General features: G+C 47.8%; 1 protein-coding gene and 1 long non-coding RNA gene across 3 annotated transcripts in view; one reads left to right on the top strand and one right to left on the bottom strand.

Annotated features, from left to right (window-relative positions):
- CAPRIN1 (cell cycle associated protein 1) overlaps positions 1-14,281 on the bottom strand; it is a 72,281-nt gene that overhangs the window by 13,980 nt on the left and 44,020 nt on the right. For both annotated transcript variants that reach the window (XM_050955340.1, XM_050955341.1), the window contains exons 12-14: positions 14,137-14,198; positions 12,362-12,472; positions 4,319-4,468 (exon numbers count right to left, since the gene is read on the bottom strand). In XM_050955340.1, the coding sequence (XP_050811297.1) occupies positions 4,319-4,468; positions 12,362-12,472; positions 14,137-14,198 (323 nt within the window). The remainder of the gene's footprint in view (positions 1-4,318; positions 4,469-12,361; positions 12,473-14,136; positions 14,199-14,281) is intronic.
- LOC127052188 (uncharacterized) lies at positions 5,250-11,687 on the top strand. Its single transcript, XR_007774697.1, has 2 exons — positions 5,250-5,901; positions 9,077-11,687. It is a non-coding gene; the product is annotated as an uncharacterized LOC127052188 (long non-coding RNA).

Below are 14,281 nucleotides of genomic sequence, written 5' to 3'. Positions count from 1 at the left end.
AGCAGGACCTTTCAAAGGGATTCAGCCATGAAGCATCTACGTTGTGAGATGGAGAGCTTGAAAGCTGGAGTGGTGAAGGCAGCCATGGTCTCAAGAAATTATGTCTGGAGCCAACAAGAAGAACAGAGGAGGCTCTGTTGACAGAATCAGGAAAGCTGAGTTCCAGTACTGAAAGGGCCATGCCAGTACTTTAAAGGATGAGACGAGCATGGTCCTTTTTTATTTTTGGATATTACTCTGAAGAACAAAGGAATTGTAGGGAAGGCATATGGAAGGGAATTCTCCCAGGATAGGAGAAAGGCATCTGTTGGGGGCCTGGGCTGAGACCCCCAGGAACAGAACTGGAAACATTTTCTATTGGGTCTTGTTGCAAAAAGGTCCACTTGGGAAAACCCCGAAAGTTGGAAGATAAACCTGGCAACATCTGGGTGTAATGACCACTTGTGCTGATCAGTGAAGGATCTTCTCAGCTGATCTCCAACTGTGTTCTGTTTCCCCTAAAAGGTAAGCAGCTCTGAGGTAAATCCACTGAGTTGAGATGTACTACTCTTAACTCCTTGACATTTATGACCAAAGGCCTTGTGTCTTCAGGGACCCAATATGAGCCCCCCAACCTAGAGATGATGTGTGCACAACAAGAGTGTATTTTCATAGCACGAGAAGGAAGCCAACTTCCAAGCAAACTCTTGGAGGGTCTATCCACTAATCGACAGACAACACGACTAGCTCTGGCACTTGAACCAATTTGTCCAAATGGTGGCAATTCAGGTCATATACTGATGTTAGCCATGTCTGCAGCTTCCTGAATGGCAGTTTGGCATGCTGCACTACATAGGTTCATGCTGCCATATGACCTAGCAGCCTGAGGCACTTACATGCTGTTATAAGCAGGTAAGCCTTCATTTGAACTATTAGGTCTCAAATGGTTTTGAACTTGGTTTGTGGTAGAAATGCTCTGGCTTTGTGGAGTCAAGGATTGCTCCATTGAAATCAATTGTCTATACAGGCTTCCATATTGATTTTTCTCAATTCATTCAGCGCCCCAGAGCACTGAATATGGATAAAGCAGTGAATATGCTGGATAGGACCTGTGATTCTGATCGACCTCTGATCAACCAGTCTCAGGTATGGGAAGACATGAATACCTAATTTTGGAAGATGAGCTGGTACCACAGCTGCCAAGCCAAACGGAAGCATTATGAACTGATCATGATGAGTATCAGGCATTAACCTGATAAATTTTCAATGGCTGGGACATACTGCAAAATGGAAGTACGTGTCCCTCATATCAAGGGCCCCATACCAGTCTCCTCCTTCTAGAGAAGGTATCACTGACACTAGGAACAGTGTGGGATATTTTCTGCAGGAATTTGTTCAACTCTCTTAGATCTATGATGGGCATGAGATCTCCTTTTGTCTTGGGAATCAGGAAACAACAGGAATAGAAGCCTTCTCTCCTGAGGTTCAACAGTACTTCTTCTACAGTCCGTCTGAAAGAGATTCTCGACATTGCCCTTCAGTGGGAGGTCCAGAGTGGTCCCTAACTGGGGGAACGGGAGTATATAGAGAGAGGCAGGGTGTATTAAACTGGATGGCATACCTCTGTTCCACCATGCTTAAGATGCGCCAGTCTGACATTATGTGGGTCCAAGTACTTAGGAAGCGGGACAAGCATTTGGTAAACAAAATAAGGGGGAGCAGACAAAGTGAAGAGACTGGTATAATGTCCTTAACTACCCAATCAAAATGCCTGTTTGGAAGGGGCAACTGGATGTGATGAGCTCATTGACACTGAAGAGGAGGGCGCCTTCTATAGATCCTTCTCTGTTTTCCTAGGCTGATCTTGGGAACGGGGAGCAAAGTTATGGTTGTTGATGAACATGCATCCTTTTTGTCACAGGGATTTAAGTATAGCCCTGGAATTTTTAAGGCTATGAAGCTTGCCATCAATTTTCTCAAATAATAGGTAGGCCCTTCAAACAGATGGTCCTGTATCAGCTGTTTTATTTCTGGCAGGCAGTTTGGACGACTAACGATAAACATCTTCTCCCAGCAATCGCTGGTGCCATGGTTCATGCCACTGACTCTACACTATCCACATTGTTCTGGCAACCAATTAACCCCTCCTCCACCATTACAGAGAACTCTTGTTTGTAATCCTCTGGTAATCTGTCCTTGAATTTAGCAATGTCCTCCCAGTGTGTATAGTTGTATCAACTCAGGAATGCCTGCTGGTTTGAGATCTTGAGCTGCAGGCTCCCTAAGGGATAAAGTTTGTGACCAAACAGATCTAGTCTTCTTGAGTCCTTGCTCTGAGGTGGAGATATGCTCACCCTTTCTTTCCTGCGCATTGGCAGGTTGACATACCACAAGAGAAGTGGAGGAGTGATTGCAAAAATATTCATACCCTTTAGAGGGGGTGAAGTATCTTCTCAGCCTGTTTTGCTGTTGCAGCCAGGGAAAAGTGTCGTGATGACAAAGTTGTGATGAGCTCCATGACAGCCTCATTGATTGACGGAGCAATCTCAGTCAAGGTGGCAGAGATACCTCTCCTGCCTGGATGCCAAACACCTGACACCACTCTTTTCAGGAGATCCTGGTGAGCACTGTAGCCTTCTGGAGGAGGGGTGTGGGTGCAGAATTCATGTCCCCCATAAATTTCTTTGCTTCTCTGCCAAAAAAATGACACTCTGATGGAGAAGCAAAGGGAAACCTCAAGAGCAGTCACGTGCCCCTCCCCAGCAGCACATGCATCTTTTCGGACACATGGAGCAACCGACAGACAGATAAATCACCGTGGGCTAGGGGAAGCGGAGAGGCAGTGGCTGAAGACGCCCCAGCCGGTGCTGGGTCAGATCCATCCAACTGGTGCACATCCAGACTCCACCCATATCCAGAACCCCTGCCAAGCCTCACCCGCCTTCACCCAAAAACACCTCTCCACACTGAGAGCCCCCCACCCCACCCAGCCCTGGGGATGCCCTGGCCGGGCTGGAGGAAGAGCATATGTCCCCTGCACAAAGTGGCCAGGGTCAGGCCAGACCCCCCGCAGAAATCTCCCCCTGCTACAGGAAGCTCCCCATCCTCACACCCCTTACTTCCTGCCCCCATTGCTCCTCAGTGTAGGGGGAGGGGTCACTGTCGGAGGAGCTGCTCCTCCATCTGCCCACTCTCATGTATCTGAACACCCCCCCTCATAACCAGATTCCTACACCCAAACCTCCACCAAGCCTCACCCCCTTGCATCTGCCCTCCCCCTGAACCCAGGCCATCCCCCCCAGTGAGCTCAACCCACCCGCACTAGAACTTCCAACACAACAAACTCCACACCCTATGTACTTGGACTACCCTGACTAGCCACCCCACACCTAGAACCCCCCACTGAGCCCCAACCAGCTGCACTCAGACCCACACCCCACCAAACCCCACTCTCCCAGTACCCTGCCGAGCCCTTTCCCTCCCCCTGCCCCACACCTTTATCTGGACCCATTGCTGAGTCCCATTATCCCTGCACCTGGAACCCTTCAAGTGCATCCAGATTCCCCCCCTCGGTATCCCCACTGAGATGTCCTCACCCAGACTGCCCCACACAGAACCCTAACAGCCCACACCTGAATCCCTCCACACTAAGCGCCTCCACACTTGGATCCTGCCAGGCTGAACCTGCCTGCCCACACCTGGTGTGCCTGACACAGAGGGGCAGGCCTGGCCCTTGCGCTGTGTCAGGGTGGGTGCACCCTCATTGCCAAGTCCATGTCCCTGAAGGGGAGAGGGAAGGGAGTGGGTGGCCTGCAGGGTGATCTCCCGCCTCTGTGCAGCCAGTGGCCCATGCTTGCCGCTGCCATGCTGGAGCCTCCACCTTTATTTATTTACAAATAAAATTTGCAGAATTTTAAAATATTGTGTGCAGAATTTTTAATTGTTTTGCACAAAATTCTATCAGGAGTACTATTTACAAGGCATGAAGAAGGTATTTGAATAAACAAGTCTGAAATCGCAGAGAACGATCACTGTCGGTAAGAAGGAACTGAAAAGAGTTAAGGGTGACTCCTCTTACACTAGCACACAGTGGTGAGCAGCCAAAGGGAGCACTCCAGCCACCCCAACAGGTATCACTGAGGGAAAAAAGTCTCTGACATTTGTGCACTAGGCACACACACACCTACAGTGGAATTAACATGTGCAACCACTCGAAGAAGAATAGAGCCTATTCTAAGTGCAATTATACAACAACACATTCCAGGGTCAAAATAATGGCTATCAGAAGATTTGATTAACAAAATAAAGTGATTCGGCATTAAGTTCATTTGATACTTACTGTTTGCATGGACTGGAATGGAGCTGCATTAACGTTGATTCCACTGCTATGTAAAGGTTTGCTAGACCCAGCCTGGAATACCTGTGGCTGGGGTGCAGTAGGAAGTGGTGACGATGCTGGGGTTTGGTCTGCACTCAAAGACATTGAAGCCTAGCAATTGAAATGAAGACGACTTAAGCAATAATTCATACAGCAACTGATTATGTCAAGTCATCCTATACCAAACTATAGGCAAGACCTGAAAAATATTGCTACTGACATGTGGAGGCGCTAAACTACAGCGGCCCCTCCACAGCATAATTGGATGAATGAAAACAAAGAAAAGTTCTCCCACTCATGAACCTCAGAGAAGGACAGAGGAGTGAGTGAATAGAGGAAAAGCAAGTGACCTACTAGCCACAGTCAATAACATCGTGCATGCCTGTGCGATGAAATTCTCCACAAGATGCTCCACTGAAAAGTACTAGCCCCTCACCTCTTTATCAGCATCCAGCTGCTGGTGATTTAATGAATTTAAGCCTTGACTACAGAGGACTGAAATAACTGCTACCAAAAATGTAAGATTTCACAAAATTTGAAGTCACAAATAAGGTCAAGGCATTTGTAAAACACAGTTACTCACCTTCGTAACTGTTGCGCTTCGAGACGTATTGCTCATATCCATTCCAATTAGGTGTGCACGGCTGTTGGAGAATTTTTACCCTAGCAACACCCAGTGGGTTGGCTGTGGAGCACCGGGGAGTGGCGCCTTCACGGCACTTGATATATACTCCAGCCGACCCAGCGCCTCCTCAGTTCCTTCTTGCCGGCTACTCCAACAGAAGGGAAGAGGGGGCAGGTTTGGAATGGATATGAGCAATGCATCTCGAAGAACAATAGTTACAAAGGCAAGTAACCGTTTTTTCTTCTTCAAGTGCTTGCTCATATCTATTCCAATTAGGCGATTCCCAAGCCTTTACCTAGGCAGTGGGGTCGGAGTGAAGCAACATGGATTCTAGGACTGCTCTACCAAACGCTGTGTCATCTCTGGCGTGCTGGATGATGGCACAGTACGAAGCAAAAGTGTGTACCGAGGACCAAGTTGTGACTGCAGATTTCCTGAATCAGGGCCAGAAATGCTGATGACGAAGCCTGGGCCCTCGTGTCTGAGCAGTGAGAGGCGGGGTCGGTAACGGCCAGATCATAGCAAGCACAGATGCAGGATGTGATCCATGAAGAGATCTGCTGAGAGGAGACCAGGAGGGCTTTCATCTGGATAGCCACCACAACGAAGAGCTGGGTCATCTTCCTAAATGGCTTCATACCCTCAATGTAGAAGGCAAGGGCCCTATGAACATCAAGGGAGTGCAGCTGCTGTTTCTGGCGACTGGCATGCAGTTTTGGATTAAAAAAACTGGAAGAAAAATGTCCTGGCTGCTATAACCTTGGGAAGAAAGGCTGAGTGAGGCCAAAGCTGCACCTTATCTTTATGGAAGATCGTGTAAGGTGGTTCCGAAGTAAGGGCTCTCGGCTCGGAGACTCATCGTGCCAAGGTGATAGTGACCAGGAAAGCTGTTTTCCAGGAGAGGTAGAGAAGGGAGCAGGTAACAAGATGGAGGAACTGGAGCTACTGGTGCAGGAAGTGAAACCGGATATTATAGGGATAACCGAAACCTGGTGAAATAGTACTCATGACTGGAGCACGGGTATTGATGGCTATGTGCTGTTTAGAAAAAACAGGAAGAAAGGCAAAGGTGGTGGACTAGCCTTGTACATCAATGATGAAATTAATTGTAGCGAAATAAGAAGCGATGGAATGGATAAGACAGAGTCTGTCTGGGCCAAAATCACACTGGGTAAAAAAGCAACTAGAGCTTCCTCTGAGATAGTGCTTGGGGTGTGCTATAGACCGCCGGGATCTGATTGGGATATGGATAGAGACCTCTTTAATGTCTTTAATGAAGTAAACACAAAGGGGAAGTGTGTGATTATGGGGGACTTCAACTTCCCGGATATAGACTGGAGGACGAGTGCTTGCAAGAATAATAGGGGTCAGATTTTTCTGGATGTGATAGCGGATGGATTTCTTCATCAAGTCGTTGAAGTACCTACGAGAGGGGATGCCATTTTAGATTTCGTGTTGGTGAGCAGTGAGGACCTCGTAGAAGAAATGGTGGTAGGGGACAACCTTAGTTCGAGTGATCATGAGCTGATTCAGTTCAAACTAGATGGAAGGATAAACAAATGTAGATCTGGGATTAGGGTTTTCGACTTCTCGAGGGCTAATTTTAAAGAGTTAAGGAAATTAGTTAGGGAAGTGGATTGGACGGAGGAACTAGTGGATTTAAATGTGGAGGAGGCCTGGAATTACTTTAAGTCGCAGATGCGGAGACTGTCGGAAGCCTGCATCCCAAGAAAGGGGAAAAAAACCACGGGCAGGAGTTGTAGGCCAAACTGGATGAGCAAGCAACTCAGAGAGGGGATTAGACAAAAGCAGAAAGCTTATAGGGAGTGGAAGAAAGGCAGGATCAGTAAGGAAAGCTACCTTGGTGAGGTCAGAACATGTAGGGATAAAGCGAGGAAGGCTAAAAGCTGCATTGAACTGGACCTTGCAAAGGGAATCAAAACCAATAGTAAAAGGTTCTACAGCCACATAAATAAGAAGAAAACAAAGAAAGAAGTGGGGCCGCTATACACTGAGGATGGAATGGAGGTTAAGGAAAACCTAGGCATGGCCCAACATCTTAACAAGTACTTTGCCTCAGTTTTTAACAAGACTAGTGAGGAGTCTAGCGATGATGGAGGGATGATAAACGGGAATGTGGATATGGAAGTGGATATTACCGCAACTGAGGTAGAGGCCGTACTTGAACAGCTCAATGGGACGAAGTCGGAGGGCCCGGACAATCTCCATCCGAGGATATTAAAGGAACTGGCACGTGAAATTGCGAGCCCGTTAGCGAGAATTTTTAAGCAATCGATAAACTCGGGGGTTGTGCCGTATGATTGGAGGATTGCTAATGTAGTTCCTATTTTTAAGAAAGGGAATAAAAGTGATCCGAGTAATTATAGGCCTGTTAGCTTGACGTCTGTAGTATGTAAGGTCTTGGAAAAAATTTTAAGGGAGAAAGTAGTTAAGGACATAGAGGTCAATGGTAATTGGGACGAACTGCAACACGGATTTACTAAAGGTAGATCGCGTCAAACCAATCTGATCTCCTTCTTTGAGAAGGTGACGGATTACTTAGATAAAGGAAATGCGGTAGATATAATTTACCTAGATTTCAGTAAGGCGTTTGACACGGTTCCGCATGGGGAATTGTTAGTTAAATTGGAAAAGATGGGGATGAATATGAAAGTTGTACGGTGGATAAGGAACTGGTTAAAGGAGAGACTCCAGCGGGTCGTATTGAAAGGTGAACTGTCAGGCTGGAAGGAGGTCACTAGTGGAGTCCCTCAAGGATCGGTTTTGGGACCGATCTTATTTAACCTTTTTATTACTGACTTTGGCACAAAGAGCGGGAATGTGCTAATAAAGTTTGCGGATGACACAAAGCTGGGGGGTATTGCTAACACGGAGAAGGACAGGGATACTATTCAGGAAGATCTGAACCACCTTGTAATCTGGAGTAATAGAAATAGGATGAAATACAATAGTGAAAAGTGCAAGGTCATGCACTTAGGAATTAATAATAAGAATTTTAGATATACGTTGGGGGCGCATCAGTTGGAAGTGACGGAAGAGGAGAAGGACCTTGGGGTATTGGTTGATAGCAGGATGACTATGAGTCGCCAATGTGATACGGCTATTAAAAAAGCAAATGCGATTTTGGGATGCATCAGGCGGGGTATTTCCAGCAAGGATAAGGAGGTGTTAGTACCGTTATATAAGGCGTTGGTGAGACCCCATCTGGAATACGGTGTGCAGTTCTGGTGTCCCATGTTCAAGAAGGATGAATTCAAACTGGAACAGGTTCAGAGACGGGCTACTAGGATGATCCGAGGAATGGAAAAACTGCCTTATGAAAGGAGACTCAAAGAGCTTGGCTTGTTTAGCCTGGCCAAAAGAAGGCTGCGGGGGGATATGCTTGCTCTATATAAATATATCAGGGGGATTAACGTTAGGGAGGGAGAGGAATTATTTAAGTTTAGTACTAATGTAGGCACGAGGACGAATGGGTATAAACTGGATATTAGGAAGTTTAGACTTGAAATTAGACGAAGGTTTCTAACCATTAGGGGAGTGAAGTTCTGGAACAGCCTTCCGAGGGAAGTAGTAGGGGCAAAAGACTTTTCTGGCTTTAAGACAAAGCTTGATAAGTATATGGAGGGGATGTTATGATAGGATCGTTAATTTGGGCAATTGATCTTGGATTACCACCAGATAGGTCTGCTCAATGGTCTGCGGGGAGATGTTGGATGGGATGGGAACTGAGTTACTGCAGAGAATTCCTTCTTGGGTGCTGGCTGGTGAGTCTTGCCCACATGCTCAGGGTTTAGCTGATCGCCATATTTGGGGTCGGGAAGGAATTTTCCTCCAGGGCGGATTGGCAGGGGCCCTGGAGGTTTTTCGCCTTCCCCTGCAGCGTGGGGCACGGGTCGCTTGCTGGTGGATTCTCTGCAGCTTGAGGTCTTCAAACCAATTTTGAGGATTTCAATAATTCAGTCCTGGGTTAGGGGTTGTTATAAAATTGGATGGGTGGGGTTCTGTGGCCTGCCTTGTGCAGGAGGTCAGACTAGATGATCATATTGGTCCCTTCTGACCTATGAGTCTATGAGGTGGCCAGCAGCTCGAACGGGGGTCCCATAAGTCTGGAGAGGACAAGGTTAAGGTTCCATGTGGGGACTGGCTGTCGAACTTGTGGGTAAAGATGATCCAAGCCCTTGAGGAACTTGCCAACAGAGGTGGGTGCCCCATCCCAGGGCTGATGCATCTGTGACGAGGGACAAGGATGACTGCGGGCTGTGAAAAGGAACTCCTTCGCATACCGCCTGGGGATCTAGCCACCAGTGGAGGGAGACCAGGACCCACTCCGGGATGATGACCATCAAGTTCAGGTATACCAATCTCCAGGAGCCAGGGAAGGTATAATGGTGCCCAAGGAGACCATGCAGAACTTCAATTTTACCATGAACTTGTTGAGTCCATGCAGGTCCAGAATTTGCCAAAGCCCACCTTTCGCCTTGGGGGATTAGGAAATATCGGGAGTAACACCCCCTGCCCCTTAGCTCCCTAGGGACCTCCTCGATTTTCCCCCATGGCGAGGAGCATTTGAACCTCCTGAATAAGGAGTTGCTCACGAGAAGGGTCCCTAAAGAGGGATGGGGAAGGGAGGTGGAAGGACGGGAAAGAAGAGCATTGGGGAGAGTATCCCATTTCCACCATGCAGAGGACCCAGCGGTCCGTGGTTATCCGAGACCAAGCACAGTGGAAATGGGATAAATGATTCAAGAAAGGTGGAGTAGAACCCTGAATGAGGTCCAGGATGCCATCCTCAGGCATCCCTTCAAAAGGCCTGTTTTGAGCCAGACGAAGGCTTGGTCAGACCCTGGCCTTGTCCTGATGGGGGGTTGGAGGGCTTCCTCCTGCCATTATGTCCCTACCACCTATAGAAATCCGGCCTCAGCCGAGGACGATACGGGAGCTGTTGTAACTACTGAGGCTTGAAGGGTTTCCGCTGGGTAGCCGACATGTGCATGCCCAGGGACTTCATTATTGTCCTTGAGTCTTTAAGGCTTTGTAGCCTTGAATCTGTCTTTTCCAAAAACAGGCCCTCTCTATCAAAGGAGAAGTCCTGCAGTGTCTGCTGAAGTTCCGGTGGTAGGCCGGAGGCTTGCAGCCAGGAGATACGCCTCATTGTAATCCCTGAGGACAAAGTATGAGTGGCGGAGTCTGCAGCATTCAGCAAGACCTGCAGTGAGGCCCGTGCCACTGTTTTGCCCTCTTCTGCCAAAGTCCCCAACTCCTCTCTGGACTCAGGAGGTACTAACTCCTTAAATTTCAGCACAGAGTTCCAGGAGTTACAATTGTAACAGATCAGGAGCACCTGCTGATTAGTGATCCTGAGCTCAAAACCCTCTCCCCCGACCCCCCTGAGGAATAAACTTTGCGCCCAAACAAATCAAGGCACTTGGCGTCCTTCAATTTGGGTGCTGGGGCTTGCTGGCCATGCTGTTCTCTCGTTCAGTGATGCCACTACAAGCGAACAGGGCTGTGGGTGGGTGAACAGATAGTCATACCCCTACGAGGGAACAAAGTATTTTCGCTCCATTCCCTTAGTCCGATCCCAAAGAAAGAGAAACAGAACATGAGGGCCATGGTGGCGCCAAGCGGATCTGCATAAGGTCACGTCTACGTAGCGATGGGTAACGGTGCCACGACGCTGGGGACCTGGACTGATATCGGGACCTGGACTGATACCGGGACCTGGACCAGCGCCTGGATTTGGATCATGGTCGAGATTATGACCAGTGGCGAGAGCTGTGTCAGGTCCAGGATCTGCTCCTCAACTGCGATCGGCAGGCAGACTGGCGCAGCGACCGGGACTTAGAGCAGTGCTGTAAGCATGACTGGCACCACAAAGGAGAACGGTGCCAGGACTGCAGGCGGCATCAGGAACGGTGCCGAGAATGGGATCGGTGCCGTGGCTCGACCGACAATGCCAATGGGTGAATTAGGACTGGCCTGCCCTCAGTCAGTGCCGCACGTACAGGAACCGGTGCCTTGGCACGAGGCTGAGGGGATGCTGATGACATCATGACAATAAGATCCCTTGAGGCAGCAAAAGTATCCGGGGTGGACGGCAACTGGACCTGAACCACGCTGCATGTCAGGGAGTCCAGAGGCACCAGACTCAACAGCTCTACCCTTGGGTCCGGAGTCAACGGTGCTGAAGCCATAGGCTGCGCCCCTAAATGCTCCCCTGCGGGACACTTCTCCATGGGCAGTTCCAAGGAGGCTGGTCTCTGAGGAGGCGAACCACCCTTTTCCGGCTTCCAGTGCTGCTTCTGGCCAGAATGGGAGTGGTTCCAGGCTGATGAAGTCGGTTGCAGTGCTGGAGAGCATCAGTGCTGCAGGTCTCATTCAGAGTCCAACCATGGTGCAGCTTCTTCCGCTGCCGCCGGGATGCCACGCACTGAGGTGCTCGGTGCTGGATCTTGGCATGCCGCAGGAGGCTGAGGACTAAGAGCCGCCTCCATGAAGAGCTGTTTTAAACAAAAGTCCTGCTTCTTCATAGTCCGGGGATGAAACCCTTTGCAGATCCTGCACTTGTCTGCTTGATGAGACTCCCCTAGACACTTCAGGCAAGAGTCATGGGGGTCGCCCTTTGGCATGGGCTTAGAGCAGGAACCGCAGGGCTTGAATTCTGGAGCCTTCGGCATGAGCCCAGAGAAAAATCATGCAGGAGGGGGAAAAAACCCAACACCACTACTACTAACTAGAATTATCAAGAACTGTAACTACACTGGACCCTCGCTAGAAAGCGAGATTTGGGATCCACGCGCAGGACCGCATTAAATGTGGGGACGTTAAAATGAACTGCAATTAAAGTAATTAAATTTGGGATCCATGGCCGCAACTGCATTATATGCAAATTTGTGCTATATAGACAAGCGTTATATAGAGAGTCTGGTGTATTAACTAACTGTAAACTATTAACAATAAACTATGCGAGAGAGAGCAGTGAAGCAGAACTCCACGGTTCCAGTGACCATCATGAGCAGAAAGAAGGAACTGAGGAAGCGCTGGGTCAGCTGGGGTATATATCAAGCACCATGAAGGTGCCGCTTCAGGGGGCTCCACAGCAACCCATCAGGTGTTGCTAGGGTAAAAATTCTCTGACAGCCATGCACACAGCTTGTGCACACCTAATTGGAATTGATATGAGCAAGCACTCAAAGAAGAACAGCAACAACAACATAAAAAAGGCCCTATCAATTGACACCTGAAACAAATATTTAACTATTATGCTTTATCTTCAAAGCATCATACACTACCCCTTTATTCACACCTGCAGACTGAGATAGTATATTGCTCCCAAAATAAATTCTAATAGGACTTGCCTGAATCTGGTCAATTGATTCTTTCTGTGGCCGTTGCTCTGTTGCATGAGAAGGCTGATACATGGGCTGGGCTGCTGTGTAACCCTCACTTGTAGAAGAAACCAAGGGAACCTACCAGAAAGAATTTAAGATTTAGCAGAAGCTCTTCAAGTTTTACAAACAGGAGAACCAGACATTACAACTTTGAAAGGAACCGTGCCTGTGGTAAAAATCTTGTTATGGATACCCATGGATTTTTACTAATATCCACAGTAGCAATATACTTATGCACAATTTGATTAAATTTAAAAATGCTGAAACAGGGGCAAAGCAAATTTATTTTAATTGATCTGTTCCAGTGTACACCCACTGCTCTGGATAGAAGTTCCAAATTCATTTATATTTTTGTCCAGGCGACGATGTACGTTTTGTTTTAAATGAAAATTCTTCCTACTGTTATGTCTCCTAAGGTGACCACAAGAGAAAGCATATAGAGTACTAAGATGAGGAACACCATGTAGCAGCAAGCACAGAGGTGATGTTTGTCATCATGAGCCCACCCTAACTAAATGGACCTCCTTCTAACTCAACATCCTTGCAGGCTTTGTGCCTGAGGGCAGGTTATGGGGTGAAGCAGACCAGTAAAGTTGGTTTAAAAACGGCTCTGCTTACATCACCAACATGATCTGAAACCACCTGCAGAAAAATAAACATGCTGCCTTGCAACAGAGGTTTGATGGCAATTCTTGAGAGGAAGCCCACAAGACTGGTTGCCAGAGTCACCTTTTTGAACCATCACATGTCCCTTATTCACGGTACAGCAAAGCTGGAAGCAGTTTAGCTGCTAGCTATATAAATGGTTGAGGAATTACTGTTAGAACTGGTTTGGACCAGAGGGGGAGTGCATTAGGAAAATGCATAAGCACCACTTAACATTGTAAAAAAAATCCTGGAGAATATAAAGCTGCGGGGGGCGGGAATGAATGCACCCAAGGCACAGGCATGGCCCCAACAGCAGAATCTTTTGTGGACAATCACTCTAAGAACACACATTTCCCAGACAGAGTTCAGTCTAAAAGGCATGTTTTTCCTAATGAACATTCTCAATCTGTTACTCCACATGGCACTTCCTGCTGATCTTCAATGGTGAAGCATTAGTCAGTCTTTTAGCAGGGACGTTTCCTGCTAGCCTCCATTCATTACAAGGCTCTTATGCATCTACTGAACAAAAAAGTCATAAGACTCTCTACACCACTGGTCCCCAACCATTCTCGTCTGGCAGGCAGCAGATGAGCAGCCACGGAAGACCATGGCGGTGGATGAGCATCCACTGCAATGCAGCCGACAAGCAGCGTCATCGCCGAAATGCCGCCAAAATTCAGCGGCAGTGCTGTTTGTTGGTGGCAAGCAGCGTCATCCAGAGGCATTGCCGCTGAAATGTCACCGAATTTCGGCAGCATTTTGGCGGATGCTCGTCTGCCGTCCAGTACCCGGGCGCACTTAGACACCCTGGCGGGTGCCATGGCACCCACAGGCACTGCACTGGGGACCCCTGCTCTACACTGTCACTGATTCTTGTATCAGCTTTTTCTGATGTAAATTCAGCCACTATCATGTTCGCAGACACCAAAAATTGAAGGAGAGTGGAAACAATATAAAAAAATCTTACAAGAAAAAATAAGCTTGATTTCTGATGCACCTAATGGCTAACCTCTTTCAACACAATCCTCACCAATTAAAATAAACCTAAAGCCAATTAAAGATCTAGTAAACAGTTTATTGAGCATAGCTCTTACCTGCGTAGCTTCTGGTTGCACAGGAACTTGGTTAGGCTGGGAAAGTCTAGATTCAGCATGAACTGGAAATACAATAAATTTACTATGTAACTTTACAATGAGACGTCTGACATGGTATAAATTATAAGCGGGACTGGCAACAATA

Source organism: Gopherus flavomarginatus, chromosome 5, assembly GCF_025201925.1.
Source record: "Gopherus flavomarginatus isolate rGopFla2 chromosome 5, rGopFla2.mat.asm, whole genome shotgun sequence".
Classification (NCBI taxonomy): Eukaryota; Metazoa; Chordata; order Testudines; family Testudinidae; genus Gopherus; species Gopherus flavomarginatus.
The sequence above is the reverse complement of the archived record's forward strand: the minus strand, read 5'-3'. Positions and strand labels throughout refer to the sequence as shown.